At 36.1% G+C, this 22,305-nt stretch overlaps 1 protein-coding gene across 11 annotated transcripts in view; it reads left to right on the top strand.

Moving 5' to 3' along the window:
* CADPS2 (calcium dependent secretion activator 2) overlaps positions 1-22,305 on the top strand; it is a 278,668-nt gene that overhangs the window by 191,057 nt on the left and 65,306 nt on the right. For 7 of the 11 annotated variants that reach the window (XM_051609529.1, XM_051609520.1, XM_051609556.1 and 4 more), the window contains 4 exons: positions 5,342-5,443; positions 8,848-8,911; positions 11,085-11,208; positions 13,763-13,783. In XM_051609529.1, the coding sequence (XP_051465489.1) occupies positions 5,342-5,443; positions 8,848-8,911; positions 11,085-11,208; positions 13,763-13,783 (311 nt within the window). The remainder of the gene's footprint in view (positions 1-5,341; positions 5,444-8,847; positions 8,912-11,084; positions 11,209-13,762; positions 13,784-22,305) is intronic. The other 4 variants (XM_051609547.1, XM_051609537.1, XM_051609587.1 and 1 more) reach the window with 1 other exon arrangement.

Here is a 22,305-nt window from a genome sequence, read left to right as displayed (position 1 = left end):
TGTGGATCTTTAGGGAAGTCTCTTACATCAGAAGTTATATTCTTTCAGTCTCCCAACATCTATAAATTCTTTCCTTTTTGATACAGCATCTAGAGACTTAATGAGAGTCTTTTGGTTTTGCAGTTTGTCTCTTTTTCTATCAGTCTTCTGTAATAGAAATGGTGAGAGTGGATTTCTCTTACTCCAAAGCATTTTTTAACTTATTGTTATCAGTCACCATTTCCCCAGAATAATGGAATGAGGAAATACACCTTTTAGGATTGATTATGCTCTCTGAGTTTGTGCATCTAGGTCAGAAGTAATGTTCTCTCAAAGCTGGAAAAACTCACTGATCCTTGGAAATTTATGTCCCTTTTCCTCAAGTAATATAATCTTCTGCTTTTCTGAGACTTGTTGGGCAATGCTGAGAATTGAACTTTTCCGCTAAGTCTCTTCAGTTTTATGTCCTGCCCTGTGCCAAGCATCTTGCACCATCCAGGTCCTCCTTCAGTTTTGGAAGTTGATAATTTCCCAGGTATGTGGAGCACAAAGGAAGGTGAACCTTCTTTGATTTGATCTGTGTTCTTTTTAAGTGGTCCACTTATGAACATCATACCTCAAGCCTCTGATGTGATGCATCTCTTAAGTAGTTATATTAGGGGTTTTCTTAATTAATGTTGTTCAGTTAGTGATAGAGCTTTCTGTATATTACTGCTGTAAACAGGCACAAGAAGGTTATCAGTAGAATTCTCCTGAGTTCAAAGCTAGAAGCAAAGTTCTTCACACTGTTGCAGTTACCAAGTGAAGCCACATTGACTTGACCTTGGTTTAAGGAAAGATACTGTCCTGTGTTGGAAAGTGTGAATAACTATAATAATGTTAAAATAAAATGTGTTTTCTCTACAATATTTAACAGAGGCACATTTCTCAACATATCAAAGCAAATCTGCTTCTGAAAAGTCTCAGAAAAATTGTCACTTGAAAATTAATCACAAATCACACATTATTAAAAAATAGTAGAGCAAAGTTCTCCATATTTAATGTGATACTTGCCATCTTAGGCAGTGAAGGAACAACTAATGCTATTATATACTCTCACCTTCCCTGAACATGATAGATTGTTTTGTCATTGTTTTTGACTGGTTAGTACCTATACATACACTTAGCTTTGGATAAAATTATATTATATTAGTACATTCTTAGCTTTTCAGTAGAAGGACATAAATTAATCATACCTAAACTATAACTGCATAAAAGATCATTCAAATTAACCGGATTTATCATCATAATCTGTTTTAGTGGCCTTCAGAATTGGTCTTTTTCGTTCGCTCCTGAAAAAGAGGGTGTGACATGTCAGCATATGTAGGATCAGCCTGAGAAGTGCATACAGCAGAAGGCTCTATTGTGCCTTTTTTGTCAGAATATTTGAAGAATAGTTAATATAAACAACAAAATGATCGGTTAATTTGCTGTCTTTATTTTCTGTTAATAAAAGACATCTGTTCTGCCTGATTCTAAGCTGAAAATGTGAATCATTGTTTTTCTTAGACTTGTCTCACACAAACCATGGACTCTGCTAAAGCCTTAATTAATAAAATTGTGTTTTAAGGGAAATTTGGAGTGTTATAGTACTTGGATATTGAAGTCATAAATAAATAACAAAATGTCTATGTCAAAATTCTAAACCATTTAATCTTCTTTTTACTAAGAAACAAGAAGTCAAACTTTTACCTTTCTAACTTAAAAGTTGTCACTGTTCTTTCATTTTATTGTGCATCCTGCTGAATTTAAAAGCAAGTGCTCTTAGAAAGCACTGAAGTCTTCTAAAACAATTTGTTTCTAGGAGCCAGGAGGATGTTTAAGTTCTGGTTTTGTCTTTCCTATGCCCTTGAAATGTAGTTTATTATATAAATGCTTTGAAGTAAGGCCTTAGCTGAGGTATTTTTCTGGTATTTTGTTTTTTATCATAATTTCTCATCTTTCTATGGCAGATTCTTTTGGGCAGCCTTACTGTTCTCATCCCATGTGTGTGTGTGTGTCTGTGCATTCCTCTTCTCATGCTATTTTTTTTCATGACAGGCCAAAGCAGTGGTCTATGTTTGTAATGAGGAAAGCTTATTGAAAACTTTAAACATTTGTAAAATATAAAATATGCAAAACCCACCAATATCAGCAATGTTCTAGAGTTAAAAAGAAAAGTCAGTCATGATCAGTTAGTATTTCACAAGGCTGTGTCAACAAAACAATATTGCTTGAGGTAAGCATTCAGTCTCTGAGAGGCCACTAGGAGAAGCTGTTTCCAAAGTTGAGGACTGGGAACAATCTACAGTCAACCTAGTGTCCATCATACCTAATTCCCCTAGGAACTGTAATGCCATTTTTATCTCATGTGCCATAGCTAGTCACAGAAATTGTAATCCTACAAGGCATCAAGTGACCTCTGCAAATTTTTGCCAGTTTTAAGACCTCTAGATGTCAAAATATTTCTAGAGGATACTCCAAACTCCAAGACTTAAGGAGTTGTATCTAGTGAGGCAAAACAGTCCATTCCCTGAGAAAAACCTAAATTCACCACCTAATAAGTCTGCTTCCCTAGAGTAACTGCCATCAGGACATCAATCTTGTCAGATTTGCACGGTAAAAGTTTTTTTTCTTTTAAATTCTGGTCAACCTCTTATTTTTGGTGTCTTATGATCAACTATCTTTTAGTATTTAAGTCTGAGTGAATTAAACAATTTGAGATGTGTCCAGTGACAACATTACATTTATGCCAGTTAGATTGTGATCTAAGCAGACAAGACAGGCCAATCCAAATCCAATTGACAGAGTTCTTACAAAATGGAAAAATAATATAAGTGAGAGAGAGAAGGCTACTCAGGTTTTGAATGTTCATTGTTTCATCTAGTTCTCTGATCCCAAAAGCAGTTTGAAGGATAAGGAGGAAAATAATGTGGAGGAAAGAAAATTCATTCACCCTTTACCTTCTTGAGAAGATCATGTTAAAATAAAAACACTTCTTAAGAAGACAGTCCATCACTTCTTTTGACTGAGTTCTTGGAAGAGAGATCTCAGGCTCCAATAAGAAAGCTGAATATTAGCTTTGAATTTAAAAAATAAAACCCAAACAATTATCCATAACATTTGGGGTAGTAGGAAAACACATTTGTTGTTGGTTTTAGTTGCAAAATAGTTCTGGCATAGTTTGTGGATGACTTAAACCTTTGAAAAGCAAATAACTGCTTGAGTATAATTTTCTAGGCAGGCACAGTAATTTGTAAATAAAAATAACCAGCTCAAAATAGAGCTATTGAATTTTATGCTGTCTTCAAAACAATTAAAGAAAAAGATGTAGAAGACAAAATGAGTGGCAATTTTGAAACTATTCATGCATTTATTCTATTTCGGCTCATCTCAGAGTCAGATTCTTTTTTCTGTGGATTCCTTTTTCTTGGTAGTAGATGGACATTCCCACGAGCAGCAAAAATTTATAACCAGCACAATCTGTGTCTCATAACTGTGTTGCAAATATGCATTTTTATATTCTGCTTATTGCAATAAGGCTAACAGGAAGAACCAAAGTAAGGATTCAGAGTTTGTGCTGTTTTCTAAAAGCATGTTTTCAAGAGATGAGTTTTTCAGTGCTATAGGAAGTGCATTTTTCTAACACCTTTTTCTGTCCTCTTTCTTTTTCTTCCAAGACATTTTCTTCCATCCAAAGATCCACTGAAAATATATTTAACAGTTCTGAAAATTTTAGGTGTTGTCAGTGAGGTTCTGTGTGACAACAAACTCAGTGAAGTGACAGGTCCCTGGTATGTAGTGATCCCAGCCTTAGTGCAGGTTGACAGATATGACATCCTGCTGGCTCACCTTTTTCACTTACTGTTATCTGGACCCCTAGGTCTTTTCTGTCATATATATTACATGCCTCAGCGAGGTTTATTATGACAGAACTATTTACTTTATCACTCTAGAGCACAATCTCTCCTGACAATGAAATGAGACAGTGCAATTTACTTAAGTTTGAACCTGTTCCATCTGTCAGAAGGCTGAGGTAAAGTATCCTGGCACCCATCAAAAGAGAGAAGATACGTTATTTGCTCTTTCACATCAAATTTATACAGCAGTATATTGATGTGCCTGGTTACTCATATCTGCACCATATCTGATTTTTATTGTCTTCATGATAATTTAAGGAGGTTAGGCATTCTTTCCATCTTGACTTGACAGTCATAAGTGACAGACAAATATAAGTGATTTAAGGGATGAGGGAATTGTTTATTTCATGACCAGGTGGCAACTTCTCCAAGATTTAAGTATACTGAAGAAAGTTAAAGTAACAATTTAGCGAACTGATGCTATCTTTCCTTATGTCATTTTGCCGCAATGATCTTAGTTCTAGAAACACTGAGATGCAGTTTTGGAGGTCCTGGAAGAGGTACAGGCTAGATCCACACTTAACATCAGGGTAGTAAACTCAGATGGGAAGCAGTGGTGGTTTTGTTACCCTGGAGCTGGAAGTTAAAAGAGTAACAGGAAGTTTTCAGATACTTGTTTTTAAAGTATGCTGTGGGGGGGGAAGTTGTGACTGCATGGCAAAAATACCATTCGGGAAATGTGTGTTTAAAGTTCTTTAATTTTGTCATTATCTTAATATAAATACATTAATTACATCTTTAGGCTAAGACTTTATATGTGTGCTTAATGTATTTAATACAAGCATTATTATTAATGATTGGGACTTACCTTACATATTTAAAAAAATGCCAGTGCTTTTTTATTAAAGACTATTAATTTATTGCATCTTCATGCTCTCTTTATGTGGAAGCCTTGGTCACATGCTGCAATTTAGCAATATGGGATGGGGGATCAAAAATCTATACTCACTCTAAGCAGGGGGGTGCCTAGGTGTTGCCTGCTCACTACAGTGAGAAAAGCCATCTTTATATTACAATAACTTTCAGCCCTATTGTGCCTCTGGGAAAATATATGGAAGATTCAAGGAGCTGAAATTCAACAAGATCCGAGTAGGCCTCTCTGTTGCACCAATGGTACTAATTTTATTGAGAAAGGCTATTATATATATTTGGGAATTATGTAGAAGAAATATATACTACATTATGTTCATATTGGGACCAGGTAGAAAACTAGGACTTGAATTTGAAAGTTCAGCTCAAAAGTTAAACTGTCTACTTGCAGTCTGTTCTTTAACTCTTCACAAGTTACTGTTTATCCTTCAAGGCAACAGGAAAGGGGAGAGTGAGCACACATGTTAACTGAAAGCTTTAAAAGTAAAGATCACTGTTCAAAGATAAATCAGCATAAAGAGACATCAACAAATACTAAATATTTTATATTACAGGCCAGATGGAATTGGAACAGTATCTGTTGAGGAGAAAGAAAGGTTTGAGGAAATTAAGGACAGACTTTCCTCCCTTTTAGAGAACCAAATAAGCCATTTCAGGTGAGTGTATAATTTATTCAATGAATACTACATTTTTTCTAGAAGAACTTTCTCATGGTGTGGAATTTTGATCTTGAACAATTGGAGTAAAAACAAGATACATTACCTGCAACAAATTTTGAATATAATAAATATAGAATAATTTCTTCAGACAAGTGATTGTGCTTAGGTTTTGTGTATCATGTGCGTTGTATTTTTCTATGGCAGAAAAGATTGTGCAAGAACATAGGCCTGATTTTTGTCAATGCTTTTAAACATGAAGCTTTCTATAACTCTAACGAAGAAAGTTGTCTGAATGAAAATGTCTGAGCCATAGCAGTTTCTGGGTTAGTACTGGTTAGAAATATCATGAGTAGAGAATATCTTTGACAGATGGCATTTAAAATGTTATAGTTTGTCACATGTAAAGACTGTCAATAGCAGTAGAAGATGTTTAGGAAACGAGTACAAGAGCAAACTAGAAGTGATATTTCCTTCTATTTTCTATCAATTGATGGTTTATGAAGCTTAGCATAAAAATGGCATGATAAATTTTTTGTCTCTCTATCACCTTATGACAACCAGTTCCAAAGTTTAAATAGTCCTGTGTGAGGCAACTTTCTTTTGTTAGGCAAGGCTGGCTATAAGATTGCTGGATGCCCTTCTGGTTTGAGAAGGTGAGTGTCTAGTTCCTGCTGGTGTCTGTCCTGTTCATAACTAGGTTATTGGGGGTTGAATGTACTGATTTTTTTTCCGCTTGTTCTCTTTTGCTACATTGTTAAATTATTTTTTTTTTATGACCACTACTGCAAAGCACCTCTCCTGCTCTGCAACTCTCAAACTACGTCCTGTTCAAAACTGTCCCAAAATATTATTATGTCTCATCCTAATGAGACATTGATCAAGTGCACGTGTGTATAGTTGAAATCTCTTACTATTTTCATCAATTTGGAGCTCCTCTAATCTCACTTAACATTTACTAATCACTCTTACCATCCTAATTAGGAGGTCTGTGGAACAGGCTTTCAGGGCTTTCACCAGCACTTCTTTTTTTTTTCTGTAGTATGTCAAAACCTTTCTAAGCTTTGTACTCATTCCATTCCTTAACATGGCATGCTCTGTTGAGCTGTCGTTGTGGACAGCTTAACTGAAAAGAGTCTTTCTCTTCCTGCCTTTTCAGAGATGCACAGAACATCTGGTACATCACACTAGCTCACTAGGTCACACCCATCTGAAAAAGATGCTCTCCTCCCATGCCTGTCAGCTAACCCACATCTTCCAGTTTTAATACTCCCCTATGGCCCTTTTAATTTTCATTTTCATTGCTATCAGCCTGGCTCCAGTACAATTAAGATGCGTACTGCCCATCCCGTGCTGGTGGCTCTCATCTAAAATGTTTCCCAGTTCTTAAGGTACTGAAACTTCTCCTCACTGTAATCTTACCTCTCTGCCAACCTTACCTTACTCTGCCAACCTCTCAGGCATTAAATATGGAAGAGCCAGTAATTCAGAGGAAGCTGCCACGAGGGTCTTGGATTTTAACCTCTTGCCTGGCTATGTGAATTTTATCTCTGGAATGTTTCTCCTTCACTTCTGGATGTTACTGGTATTAGTGTAGACCATGAGTGCTGCTCCTTCTCTCTTCTCCCCTAGGTAACATATAAACATTTCCTGAGGTCCACTACCTTTGTATCCAGGAAACAACTTACTGCTCTTGGATGTCACAGACCCTGTTGTCCATATGTCTAATAATTTAATTGACCCCTGTCATGATCTAGATCTCTCTGTCCTTAAAGATCCCCTTAGCTGTGGGAGCATCCTTGCCACAGCCAAGACAGTGTGAAATCTGCTGCCATAGGGGTTTTCTGTAAGAGGCTGCATTTCTCCTTGCCGGCAAGATGCTGCTTCCCTGCCTCCTCAGCAGCACAGAGGACACTGCTGAGTGTCCCTTTAGGCCTCTACTGTGAACATATCCTTTTCTTTCAACTGTTTATCTCTAGAAAACAACTCTTCTCTGGCAGAAGCTCTTTGCACCAATTGCGCACATGAGCTTACTGCCCTTGCTGTACTCAGAACACTTTGTCTCTGCAATAAACTAAGTAATCTCTATTCTACTGTGAGACTTATGTCTGCATCATGAACTGTTTTAGTTTTGTAAGCTTATTATGTTATTTACATTGCAGAAAACACCGGAAGGAAGTCTTGGATTTGAAATATTAACTGTAATCAAGAAATTAGTGACATTTATTCAAAAACTACCATTAGAAGTTGATAGGAATCAAAAATGGAAAAGATAAGTCAAGGATTGCGAAAATGTACTGAAAAGGGAGGAGGAGATAAAACACCTAAAGATGTGTTCCATTTTAAGATGACTTAGCACCTAAAGGGCATTGAATCTGCTTTGCTAATTTGTTAGCCTGTCCCCAAAAATTGTTAGCGCACAGCAAGAAAGAAAAAAATGAGGCAAAGCAAATACTGCCGCAGGAAATCCTTTTTTGACCCCATTTACAGGGCTTTATTTTGGCTAAACAAAATGTATATCTAAAATTCACTGCTCTGAATCCTTTTATCATTAGAAAAGATTTTACTACTGGAAAACATTCGAGTATGGGACTGCCATTGTCACTGAATAATAATAAGAAAAAAATAATCTCAGCAAAGTACAAAAATCCTTTTTCCAACTGGGGATATCCCAGCAAGATTTTATAGACAGGATTAAGAGACGTTACAGTTGCTTGAGCATTGTAGTTTCATTGAGCTGGTACATTGGATCATTCAGGAGACAAAAATGAAAAACAAAGCTATTAATGGGATCACTTTTTAATTTACATAATTTTAGAAATATCCAGACAGAGTGGGTATGATTTAAGTTATAGCTGATAATATTTAAGATAACATGAAATGCTTTTCCAAGCTATTTATAATATAATAGCAACAATTATGGAATATCTGAAGGCCTCTCTTCCCATGTATCTCTAGAAACTTAAATATCTGACATTTTATCTTAATCCAATATTAAAACATTCTGTAATAAACAGAGTGGTACTTCATAGTTCCTGTAGCTGTCATGACTACATGAGAAACATGTCATTCCTTCCCCGAGGAAGAAAACAATTAAGCTCATAAGAGACCATTAAATATCCTTCATAGTTGAAAAAGTAGAAGTGGTGCTTTTTGTCATCTGTATTTTTTCTGTATTTAGGCCTGAGCTGCAGGTGGGTTGATACTGCTGTGCTATATATATGCTCTGTGGTAGACTGCTGAAGGGACCTTCTGCTTTCATTAGTACTTCATGTATGGAAGTCTTCTACTAACATAATTTAATGCAAATTGCGTACAATTACATCTCAAATAAAATTTGATATTATAATTCTGATAATTTTTTTTTCTGCTTTTTTTCTTTTTTTTTTTCATAACTTTTTAAGATACTGTTTCCCTTTTGGACGTCCTGAAGGAGCTTTAAAAGCTACACTTTCATTACTTGAAAGGGTAAGGCTAAGAACACATTTTAAATTCTGCTTGATTGCTAAGCCTGCATTTTTCTTTTTGCTTCAGGCTACATGAAGTAGACTAAGGTCTTCTCAGGTATTCCACTACTAGTTTTAATTGTTCACTGGGAGATGATTTTCTCAACATCTTCCACAGACACAAACAGCTGTTTTATGTAGGACTTATATAAAAAAGAGAGTCACTACAGTGGCTTGAAATGAAGTCACATAAATAATTCAGATTTCCCAGCATTACTTCTGTAGTACAAATCTATTCTGCAGCCCCCCTTTCCTGCTTTGTATGGCTTCTATGCTGCTGATGTCTATACTGATAGGTAACATTGAAAAAGCATCTATATAATCCAAATCATTTTCCATGAATGCATAATCTGAGTCAATTTAAGAAGAAAAACTATATGCAGCAGAATTGATATAGGCAGTAATAAATGTAAACTCTTTCCCAGCAAATCCGCTTATACTGACTGGAAGGGAGAAGACCTTGTAATGGTAAAAGCATCTCAGTCATGTCTAAGGAAAGAAAACTTTAAATTCCAGCAGAGATTCCAGAATAATGGTATCAGCAGGAGCCTGATGAAGGTATAAATTAAAAAAAGCTTAGATCTCAGTCTGTGGGAGCTTTGCCAAAATCAGGGACATCTGTTCCCAGGGAATGTCACTTGTTCTGCACTGCAGAAGACTCTGTGGACGGAGATTGTCTCTCTGAAAACACCTGCCATGTTCAAAAACACATGGGGAGTCTGGGTATATATGTTTATTTTCATTTATAATCTCAGTGGTAGTAGTGGTTTGTAGATTCCTTTGCATTATGTGAAACAGCCATTTCCTTTCACTGTTCCTGCTGTTACAAATGGCCAAGGTACTGTCTGCCTGGGGCTCAGACTTCACCAGTGTCAGTCTTGACTGGTAATAGGTGTACATGCCTATACCTGTGGATGCACAATGGGCTACAAACATTTTACCTGTCTGTGAAAAGTTTGAAAAGAAAATCAGATCCAGAATAAAAGTTTTGGAATATTGTATTTGTACTTGTTGACAACCCAGAAGTTATTCATTACAAAGATGCATGCTAACAAAGGTGGTTATGACATATGTGCATGCGAGTAATGGAAGAAACCTGCTTTGCAACTATGTCTTCCTAATAGCTTCCCTGTTGATGAACCTGTGTTGTTTTCTACCATATCATTCCTCACACTGCATCTCTTGCTCTCTCGCTTTACTAGTAGTTTTTAGATGTGTTTTATGTGTGTAGCTTGTATGAAGATCCATTGTAGAAGCAATTTTAAGATGTGAAATTTTATTATTTACATTGAAGTGTGGTAAAAACATCAGGAGTTTTGTTTACACCTACACGTTGAAACTTAATGGAGTATAGAATTAAAGTAAAAATGGTAGTGAATTATTAACTAACAATATTAATTCAGTTTTTTTGATTATGACATTCAGTGTTAGCAAGATAGTATATAATGTTGCATATATTCTCAGATATGTATTCTCAGTTTACCTCACTTGCAACAGGTGCTCCGTTCTATCGAAGTTCTATATTTTTAAAATGAATAAGCTTTAAAAACTTCCAAGTTTTTGAAAAGATTTTAGGATCTGTTCTTCTGCTTTTCCATAATGAAACATTCCGCCAGAAGTTTAGAATTTCCCCTGTCTACGATAGGTGACAGTTTTCACAGCAAGGACATGCTGAATTTGAATAACTTTACTGAGGAAGAAAAGCAAGTCTGTATGAACTAGCTCTGATGGTGTTTCTCCTATGCACTATTGAGTCAATAGTTACACAGTGGCGGAAGATTTTCCACAAGTGATAACCAAGCAAATTTCCACAGGTTTAGTTGGTACCATTTTCCAGCCCATCCATGGAATTCTCATGTTATGCTGGTCTTGGTGGCACCGAAACAGAGACTTACTGGCATGCTGCAAGATGCCAGACAGTAGGAGTATTATATATAAATACCATATAGGCAGACAAATCAGGGTTGAACAGAAACCTTCAAAGACAAATACCTAGTTCCATTAGCTGAAGTAGTTCCTTTTGGATTTCTGCCTTCAGTATTATCAGATCTGTAGTAACTTTAGGATACTTTTATCCTTTTCTTTAGGCTTTGAGTATTGAGTGTAACCAACTAGTATAATTGTCTCTGGCACAGGTTTTAATGAAAGATATTGCCACTCCCATACCAGCAGAAGAGGTGAAGAAAGTGGTTAGAAAATGTCTGGAGAAGGCTGCCTTGATCAATTACACTCGACTTACAGAATATGCCAAAATAGAAGGTTAGTACAGCAATCAACTGCCAAAGTGGCTGCAAAAGCCAACAATGCCTGTTAACTGAATATTCTGTGAGCAGCCTTTTCCCTTTTGAGAACAAACCCCTTCCACAGCAAGGGGAAATGTCTCATTAAAATCTCAGCTGGTGCACTATGGAGCTTTTTCCTATTCATTGCTTTAATATGCCTCCTGGGACCCTGTTTGAATGGAAGACTAGGACTACTTAATTTAAGTTGCTCTTTGTTCTTACTTTTGAGTTCTTCATAAATCTAAAACATTGTTTATGGGTTATTTTTTACTTCTTTAACTATTTCTAGTAATTAAACTCCTGACAGGAAATTCTTTCCTTATCAGCAGTAACAGTACCTTGAAAACTTGAAAACTGTATAAATGCTTTTCTGATGTACTTATAAGGCAGGCAGAGAGAGAAGTCTTTATTTATTTTTGCTGTTGTGTTGTCAGATATGTAATAATCACCTAATCATTAAAACCTCAATTACATCCTGATTTCCTGAATGGACTAATGGGACAAAATACTAGATCTAATGGTAATCAGAAATTTTTCTAGAGTTTACATATGTTCTAGAATGTATACTGTAAAAATAATTAACATTTTGCTCAAAAAAAAAAAAATATGGCCGGCAAACAGTGTCATTTTAATATCTGTAAACCTTTTGTGTAGCAAAAAGAAAGTCAGAATAGTCAATTGCCTTGTCAAGACACATCTGTTACTCTCAAGGAATTGCAGAAAGCTTGAGTTATACCTGTACAGATATATTCAGGAGTAGAAAGCAGTATGTGCACATCTATACTACTGTTTGGGTTTTTTTGAAGTAGAATCAATTATCAGGAAAACATATAAAAGATTATTTCTGCCTTTAAGAAATACAATTTTTATGCATAGTGTGTTTTCATAGCATGTTTTTCTAGCAATGCACTAGAGGAAATATCATAACAGCAAAATGAAGAAGCCTCATATGTTTATATATATATGTTTATAAAGCCAACTTTTTTCATTGTTTCATTTCTGCTTAAATTCTCTGAAAAACATGAGTAAGCCAATCTCACAAATGATTAACAAAAAACCCATCTCATCACTATAGCAACCAATATTATATCATGAGAGTAACAACATGAAACCATCGTAGTAACCAGTTTATCATAATTAATGATGATACCATGTTGTGTTAAAGAAAGAAAGATGAATATTAAATCTATTCTGGAAAATGAAAAAGCAAAAATTCAGTTTTCCTTAGGTTTCACCTTTTTGTATTCATAAAAGGGATTTTTTTTGATGCTCAGTATTTAGCAAACCTGTTGAAATAATGGGTATAAAAATATAAGCATTTTTAAAAGGTGACAAAAACATGCAAAGGATAGCTAAACACACTGATACTAAATTGCATTGGAAAAGTTCTTTACACTGATGAATAAAATACATCTTTGCCCAGGATTTTTAACTATATCCTAGATAATTGTGGCAGTTGCACTGCGAGCAGCATATTTTGCACGTTAAAATATGCATACTGTTAACACTTCAGTAAGCTGGAACAGCATGTAAAACTGCTCTGTATTCCGTGGCTTATTTTGACTTCCAAATTTCTTTTTGTCTTTTGGCTGAAATACAGCTAGATTTCTGTAAGTAGTTTTACATGCATGTAATTGTAAACCCAAAGTACAACAGTTAATTGAATATATAAGTCTAGTACCTCAACAAGAAATAAGTTGAGTACTTTTCTGACAGTAGAGTACCATTTGAAAGTGAAGGGCTTCAGCGTTATAGCATCAGAAAATTAAATGCATTGGTTTTCAGTAGCAGTGAGACCTGTATTGGCCTCTTTCTATACTTAGGTCATTGCAAATATCCTACATTTTTACCAATAAGATTGTAATAGTTTTCATCAGTAGGTTCTATTCTGTTTCTTTAGGGGTTTTGGGAGCATTGTTGTATCCATGCACTGAAATAATATTCTTCCCTTGCAAGGAATATATGTTAGTGTTTACATTAACTGCTTACTCCTCAAATTGCATACAAAAACCAGTCATTTTCTTTTTAACATTACCGATGTCATCAAATGTAGCTGTCACACATTATTGGGATTTTTTGGGGGGGGGTTTAAATATTTTTTCAGTGAACAACATCTTATCAGTCAGTCAAAATACAACTGTTGCATGATGCTATCAACTATAGTAACTACCTAAGAAGATGAATTGCAGAGAGGGCTCTAACAAAAATAATATGCTTGTATTCTTTTTACTGTTATTTATGTTTCTAAATTCCCAGACACAATATGGATGAACACTCAGGCAGTGAGCCTAAAATAGAGACTATAGAACTAGTAAATAAAATATACTATCTTAAACACATACACCACTTCTTCCTCAGCTGGCAAAACCCATCACTTGGGTGAGCTGACTGTCAGAACTCTCACTGCTATACTCAAGTTTTTAAGATTTTACCTCCTTATTTGATATTTATTCTACTCTAATGAAACTAAAGTAGTTGTATTTCTGTAATTATGTTTTTCTTCCCTTTTTTTTTTTTTCTCTTCTGTTTAGCAACAGCAGAAAAGGATTCAGGTGATTATTATTTGTGTGCATGTCTGCATGTATTACAGATGTAGTGTGTGGTTGTGTCTGTTGTTTTTTTGTTTCTGTTGATTTCAACAGTATCAAGATACTGACCAGAACCTGTCTGAACATGAAAATTATTCTAATGTAGTATAGTCCATGTATTCTTTATTACTTAACTATGATGTGCATATTTCTTAGCAATTTTGATAATGTTATATTTTGGAATATGATGCAATTGTAGTTTCTGTGAAGGAGCTGCAACTAAGTAATGCAGAAAAGTTTCACTATTAAATTCAAGATCAGTTTGTGCATTTAGAGAAATGAAGTTTCATAGTCATCAGCAAAAATAGTATCCATTTTTAAAATGGGACTACTGGATTTATGGGTTAAGACCTTGATAGGAGAATTCGTAGAGCTGGTGATTCACAGAGCTTGGAAGCTCCTTCAACAAATTCTTTGTGAAAGGACCTATCTCATACCACCAAATACAAAGGCACTCTTAAGAGAGTTTCACTAGGATACCTAAAGCTAGATAGCACAAATACTCCCTTTAGTATTTTTACACCTGTAGGTATTGAAGAAAATATCTCTTCAAATTAGACATTTATAAAAATTTTGAAATTAATTTGTGAAATAAGAAAACTAGTGTTTGTGTCCTTTGACCTTCGTGCTCTTAAACTTCAGCTGTACACTTTTCTCTCAGGCCCATCACCTCAAGTACAAATCTTCATTGTGCCACCCATGCTTGCTATTCTTATTTTTCTCAGAAATATAGACCACTAAGCACAGATGACATACAGTTAAACAAAAAAACAACTGTAACTGATTTCAGTCATTTTACATTAGGTTTATGCATGAAATTATTGCCACATTCTTACGATAGGATAGCAAAGCTATCCCTTAAGTGACCTGGCAAATAACTATATTAGAGAATGGATGAGAGCAAAGCCTATCACATATAGTGAGTAAATGGAAATTCACTGTGTCAGTTAGGTGAAGCCAGAGATTTGTAGGCTGTAATATAATATAATTTAATTGCTTCATTAAATTCCACTTCTGATTAAAAATGCAGCTGAAAATTAAGACAACTCAGAAAAATTAGTTTTATTGAAAGGAGTAAATAGTCTGTGTTCCATCAGAATTTTGTATCCCATTGAACACATTTCTCTGATGCAAAAGGTGAAGGAGCTGAAAGGACTCCCCTAAGAATTATATTTTAGCCTGGCTAACAGGGACAAGTCCTGTTCCTGTTGGCATCACTATCTAAACTCCTGCAGATTTCATCGAACTTGTGCAAGATGCTTAGCCCTAATACTATATATTGTGTTGATGTGGAAAAGAACGAAAACTATTTCGTTATAACTATTATTTACCCTATAAGTTGTGCACTAGATACTGTACAGAGAATCTTGAATAGCAGGAGTGTCCTTGTTAGGTAATACAGAGGTCAACATGCAAATTCTTTTTGTTGCGAGAATCCTTTTTCAGCAGTGTGGTTGCCAGGTTCCCAGGTCTGTTCCCCATGTGCTCTCATTTTCACAATCACAATTGAACAAGACTCTGAATGCTTTCCCAGAAGATGATGGTTACTTTCTTAATGGCAGACACAGTGGTATAAGCAGCACTTGCATCAACAGTATTCATTTGCAGTCAGGGTGACATTTTATATACCGCTCCCATGTCATTGTACTATTATAAATACAGAACAGCTTTTTTTCAATAAAAAGTACATTTGCAATGACAGTTAAACAGGGTTCAGCATGTCATTCCTTACAACATGTACAGCTGAAATTCTCATGGAGTACCTAATCTGTCCAGTCAGTATAATTGCCATTATGGGGAGAACAGCAGCAAACCTACTATTGTAATTTTGAACTAAGAACTCTCATCAAATGCCCTTGTAGTTTGCAGCAAAATAGTAGTTATGATTTGTCAAGGAGATGATTACAGCATCAGTGTATGAAAATCTCTTTTTAAGTATAAACTGTTTTAATTTCAACACATATGCTGCTTTTGAGACTTCACTACCTGGAAGTACTTCTTAGATCATTTTGTGTATGGCTTATTTTCTCTCCTTCCAATAAGATAGAATCATAGAATGGTTTGGGCTGGCAGGGACCTTAAAGATCTTCTAGTTCCAACTCCTCTGCCATGGGCAGGGACACCTCCCTCTAGATCAGGTTGCTCAAAGACCCATCCAACCTGGTCTTGAACACTTCCAGGGTTGGGGCATCCACAACTTCCCTGGGCAACCCATTCCAGTGTCTCATCACCCGCATAGTGAAGAATTTCTTCCTAATGCCTAATCTGAATCTACTGTCTTTCAAGTTAAAACCATTTCCCTTTTTCCTGCATGCCCTTGTAAAAAGCCCTTCCTCAGCTTTCCTGTAGGCCTCCTTCAGGTACTGGAAGGCTGCTATGTGGTCTCCCTGGAACTTTTTGTTCTCCAGGCTGAGCAACCCTAACTCTCTCAGCCTGTCTTCATAGGATAGATGGCCTTCCTTACACAGAATTCATATTTTTACTTTTATTTTATACATATACATTAACACACACACATGGAGTAATGAAATACCTCATTCATTCCTTCTCAGAAATGAATGGCTTTCCACATTTAAATTTATTTGAAATCTGAATGGCTGAGGAGTAACAGACTCTGCAAGTGCTGCTGTCATTGCCTAAGAGAAGTGATAGAAACTTACATAGAAATAAATTTTCCAGAACAAGGGAATTACCTTGCTGTGGAGAAAAAAGGGATTGGCTTAGCAATTAAAGTGGTAAATGTCTGTGGAGAAAAAAGGGCAGTATCTGTCATTGTCTATGGATACACATTTCTGAGGCAACAGACAGATTGTAAAGATTTTAATTATGAGGTAGTTACCTTTTAACTCATTATTTTTTAAAATGTGCAATAACTGAATATACTGAGCTCCCTCTGCCAGTCAGTTTTAATAAAAGGAATGATAATACATTTTATTAAAATTTGAGCAAATAGTTACTGTGTAGTGTACAATTGCTCAAAGACAAATTACAGTTGTCATCCCAATATGTCTTTCCACCAGACAGCCATAGGTTGAATAACTGTTAACTCCATACAATAGAAGGTCAGGAGCAACTTAACAGTTTGCTGTCTTTTAAAGGACATCGATCATTAACATTCTCATTACATACAAATTTCTAAAGGAAGGATAGTATGTAAATGCCCTCAAGGCTCAGAAGAATCTATCTGACTTAAGAAGAACACTACAAACATTATTGAAATTGAGAAGGCAAGTGAAGAGAGTCATTGTACCTGGAGAGGATTTGATTAAAGCTCTCCATGCATGTTCATTTCACTGAACAAACAAAAACGGGTGAGTTGCACAGCAGCATAGCACCTTCTTGATCTCTGTTCTTCTGCAGCTAAATGGAAAGAGGGTGCTACGGGCAAATATCCCTGATTTCAGTTTTGGAGCAGAGGACTGGAAAAGAAACTGTGGATTGTTAGGTCCACATCCTGATACCCCTTTACTAAATGTACCCACATCCTCTTAACAGCTGGGCTGAGCCAGTCTTTGTCAGTGCTTTTCCCCTTTTCTGCTCACTGTTTCACACGTGTGAAGACTATTTCAAGTCCTGCTTGCTCTATAGGTATAGGAATCACAATCAAATTAGTTCCTCTTTTTTAGCACACAAACCTTGTCTTTATCTCAGATAATTCCCTCCTTCGTTAGCTTTTCATCAGCTTCAATGCCTTCTTGTCCTTTGATGCTTTTTTCAGCAATTGTTTTGTACATTCTAGGCTCTCATCATCTTGTCTCAGCCTCCTTCATTTTTATCAATCAAGGAGCCTTTCTCTATTAAAGTTTTAATTCTGCCTTATGGAAGACTAGTGACCAGATCTATGCAGTCATCCTTGTGAGATGCCTGTACCAGTACTAGTAGTACTATTATACCAGAAATGTTTAATCTAATATACCCAAGGCAGGCTTGTTTCTGCATTTCTGTGTCATGCTCGTGGCACACAGCCATTCTGTGAAAAGCTAATTCAACCCAGTCATCACAGTTTCTATCATTTATACCTGACAAGTTCCCAGTTTATAGCAAATGTTTATTGCTGTTCATGTGTCAAAAACGTTCCTGTGCCCTCTTCAAATACTGAATTTTGTTTCTCTTTCCCATTTGTTGAGATTATCCAGTTGTTGTTCCTGTGTTTTGACCTGACTGCTTAGTGCCACTGTTTTATTACGTTGTCATCAGTGCACTCTTACTATTTATTCAGAAGTAATTGGTGAAAATATTGAAGCTCAGCCCTAAGATGGATCTTTAAGGATTTTCTCAAGAAAACTTTCTTTGCTCTTTCTCAGTACTACCCACCACCTTTCTCTTGAGGCAGCTTCTTTATCCAACACATAGTTTCTTTCTTAATCCTCATTTTCTCCAGTTTAAGTGGTTGTTTTCCCGTGTGGCATAGTATCAAATGCTTTAGTAAATTCAGAACAGATGAAATCTACTGGATTTCTTTTCTAAGAAAATATCCTATCAAGAAAAGCTACTGCACAAGTTGGGTGAAACCTACTTCTGCAAATCTATATTAAATTACATTCTGTTTTCTGATCAATTTATGTCCTCAACTTAGTAATTTCTTTGAAATTGGCTATAAAGTTAATAATTGTCAACATCAATTTTCTCTCCTCCTTACCTGCTATTTTCATCTTTCAGTAATTCTCTAAAATTTAGACTCTTAAAATTATTAGATTTTTAAAAACGTTTGTTACGAAGTCTGCACTTTTAAGTGCCAATTTTCTGTCAGTCTGGGATGTTATCAAGGTCCCTTCATTCATGGAGCTCTTCAGTTTACCAAGTTTATTACCTTTGGGTTTTATTCCACAGGAGCAGAAAGTGCTGAAAGCATTAGTTCTTTCCACTTTTGAAGAGAAATTAGAAATGAGGGAAAGGAAGAAAATATCAACTGCTAGTATCTATGGTGCCAAAACTAGAATACGAAGAAACATCATTTAAGTGTCATTGATCAGTAATTAAAAATCTATATCTCTTTTCAGTTCTACCTTTTTTTATTTTGCTTTTACATCTTCAAATGTATTATTCCATTCTTCTTCCAGCTTGACATGAGCCAAAAGATTTCCTTTTAAAAACAAATAAATCTGTGATTGAACCCATGAAGCTAACTCCATTGAATACTATGATCAATTTTTAAAAACTGAAAACACCACAGTGTGACCCACTTTATAAAATGCTGGCTTATAGAATAGGAGATATGAATTCTAACTTTGTCCAAATCTCACAATCTCTCTGGACATAGGTGATAATGGTAATTAATCTTTAAGTTTTTTTGTCCCTAGAATTTAAAATCCTACTCAATGCTTAGAAAGCAATTATGGAAATAATAGTTTCAACTTCATAATTAAATCTAAATTCCATTATTTGTATAAGGTTATAGTTGTTTTTTCAATCAGAATAATATAGGATGTTCTTCCAGATGTCCACTCCTTAATTTTTCATGCAGAATTAATTCTGGGAGAATTTGCAGGAAAATCCAGTACAGTCAAATTGAAGTTAACTCTGAGTGGATTATCCCAGTTGCAGATTAACTCTGGTCAGTTCAGGTCTAGTAATATAAATTAGCTCCAGTTTATTGATGTTTGTACTGCTTTTGATAAAAGTCTAGAAGCAATCTTGCTGCTTTCATGTGTCTAAAAGTCTGAATTAATGGGCCCTACTGGAGCAGAGTTGACCCCACACAGCTCAAATTATGAGATCTTTGCATTATCAAATTATATTATGGCCTTTCTAGTACAGGGCTTCCCTGTCATCTCCTCTACATCAATAGGATGTCACTTTCAGGCTCCTTATGCACTTTGGCATAAAATGAGCTGGACCAAATCCTAAGCTGCAACATCACCACAGAAGTCTCCAGCCCCATCTAGCTGTCTGGATGTGAAGGTGAAAGCAGGGTCTCAGCACAGTTCTCCTTTTTCCTATATCCCTACCATTTGTCTGTGGGAGACCCTGTGACCTGGAGACTGGTTGGTTGTCCTGAGTGTCTTGGACTGGATAATGCTTGTTTGAAGAAAAGGAGGAATGATGAAATGCTGGACAGGGAAAACCAATAAAGGGTATATGCAGTCCCACAAGCAGGGAGATTGGCAGGCCGGAGACAATTACCTCCTAGTTGCACTGCACTCATACCTGAAGAGGAAATTCACCTCTTTAATCAGCAGATTCCTGTGCTCAGCAAATGCCAGTGAGAAATTAAACACACATGAGGAATAGCTTACATGGTGAGGAGAAAAAGAAAGAGGTGGATTGTACATTTGTCTTCAAGGACAAGCTCTCTTCTGGAAAGCAATTTTAAGTTGGCTTTTAAACATACTGTTGTTAGGTTTTAGACATCCCAGTGACCTAAAGAAAGGAGGAACAGGGAGAAGTTCTCTGACCTATGTGACACAGGAGGTTATACTGGATGATATGACAGTCTCTTGTGGCCCTAGGCTCCATTGGTCCACGAAGCAGTCACCTTTTCATTCCAGTAACATTTTATTCAGTTAACTTAGTTCATTTAACAATATTTTCTTGGTACCTGTGTGACTCCCTGACAATGTGCACTTGAGAGAGCATCCATTATTTGCAAAGCCTGGCTTGCTTTTTCATTTCAGCAGAATGTGAAGCTGAAAACAGTTGATTGATGGCTTTTTCTGTTTATTTTCTAAAAGATGTCAAGCAGCATATTTACTGACTCAACTCCTGCTGCAACTTGTTAGTTTGAGCAGTGTAAACACAATTTAACAACCCTTGGTAATTGTGGGAAGAAAGACATTGTGGATATAAAGAAAACTGACAGCACTGATTTCCACTCCTGGAATTTTTTTTACGCTTAGAAAGACAAGCACAGTGTTTTGTTCAGGTGTTTTGGAGGTTTTAAAACTTCCAGATAACAGCTTATGGGTACTCCTATTTCAAATTTACTACTGATCTGGTAAAAAACAAGAAATAATATTTATTTCTGTTTCTCTCAAATTATTTTGTAGCTCCTTCTTTATACATCCATTTAAATGGTGGTTATCTGAAACACGTTCACTAGATTTTGGGAAGCGTAAGGTCCTCAGTTGCAGAGGAAAAATACTAGCTGCTGTGGTAACTTATAGATGAAAAAGGAAGCTTTAGACGAAGGCTGAATGAAGTGTAGGGAAGCATATACCATCCATATGAAATTGTATGTATTTATTTATTCTGTGAATAAGTAAATGGCAACAAAATCAGAGAGATTTGTCCAAGGTTGCAGGGTGAGTGCAATTCTCTGCTACGTTTTCTTATCAATAAATCTTACAGGAAAATAATTTTAAAAATATTGTTGAAATCTGTGTGAAGCATCAAGAGTAATTTGTGTTTTCAGCACATAAAAAATAGTTTCAGAGTAAACTAGTAAATAGCATAGGGAATTTCATGCAAACTTGAAACTGGAAGTCATTGAGCCTAATCCATCCCACATTTTTAGTCGTTCGTGTCGTGAAACATCATTCAGAAACTTACTGTACTCACCCTAAAGGGAAATGTACAGTTTTCATCCACTTTTTCCGCCTAAACACACTAATCATAGAATGGTTTTGGTTGGAAGGGAACTTAAAGATCATCTAGTTTCAACTCCCCTGCGTGCATGCCTCCCTCTAGATCAGATTGCTCAAAGCCTCATCCAGTCTGGTCTTGAACACTGCCAGGGAGGGGGCTTCCACAACCTCCCTGGGCAGTCTGTGCCAGTGTCTCACCATCCTAACACTAAAAAATTTCTTCCTGATGTCTAACTTTATTCTACCCTCTTCCAGTTAAAAACCATTGCCCCTCATCCTATCACTACACACCCTGGTAAAAATAGGATTTTTTCAGTAAGATTTGGAATAATTTTTTTAGATCCTTCAGTACCAAACTTGCCTGCTTTGTATTTTGCATGAAAGCAATGTGGTTTTGTAATCACCTTTAAGTAGAAGTTTGCTGAAGATTCTAATCCAGTATTTCTTCAAAAATTGCATTAGAGCTATGTAATTCAATGTACTGTGTATCAGTGTGTTAGTGCTGAAGAACTGGACAAGGCCACTGGCCTTTAAGATGTCTGAAAAGTTGTTTTGACTTGTGAGAAATGCTGTTAAAAATATTTAGTGCAGTTTGATAGTCTTGCTGACACCAAGTTGATTATGTAGGTTTTTCAACTAACCTGCTGATGGTCTGTTTCATGATGAATGCATAAAGTCGGGAAAAAATGTCAGCAGGATTTTCTGCATATGAAGATGAATATTCATGTGATTTGCTATTCAAGTGGTCCATGAACAGGCTGCCTAGGAAAGCTGTGGATATCACATCTCTGGAAGTGTTTAAGGCCAGGTTGGATGGGACTTTGAGCAACATGATCTAGTGGGAGGTGTCCCTGCCCATGCAGGGCAGGTGGAACTAGATGATCTTTAACATCCCCTCCAACTCGTATCATTCTATAGTTCTATGAACAAGCACAGAAAATGAGTAAATAGGAGTCATTCCTG

The sequence above is a fragment of the Apus apus genome, chromosome 1 (genome assembly GCF_020740795.1).
Source record: "Apus apus isolate bApuApu2 chromosome 1, bApuApu2.pri.cur, whole genome shotgun sequence".
Lineage (NCBI taxonomy): Eukaryota > Metazoa > Chordata > Aves > Apodiformes > Apodidae > Apus > Apus apus.
The sequence above is the reverse complement of the archived record's forward strand: the minus strand, read 5'-3'. Positions and strand labels throughout refer to the sequence as shown.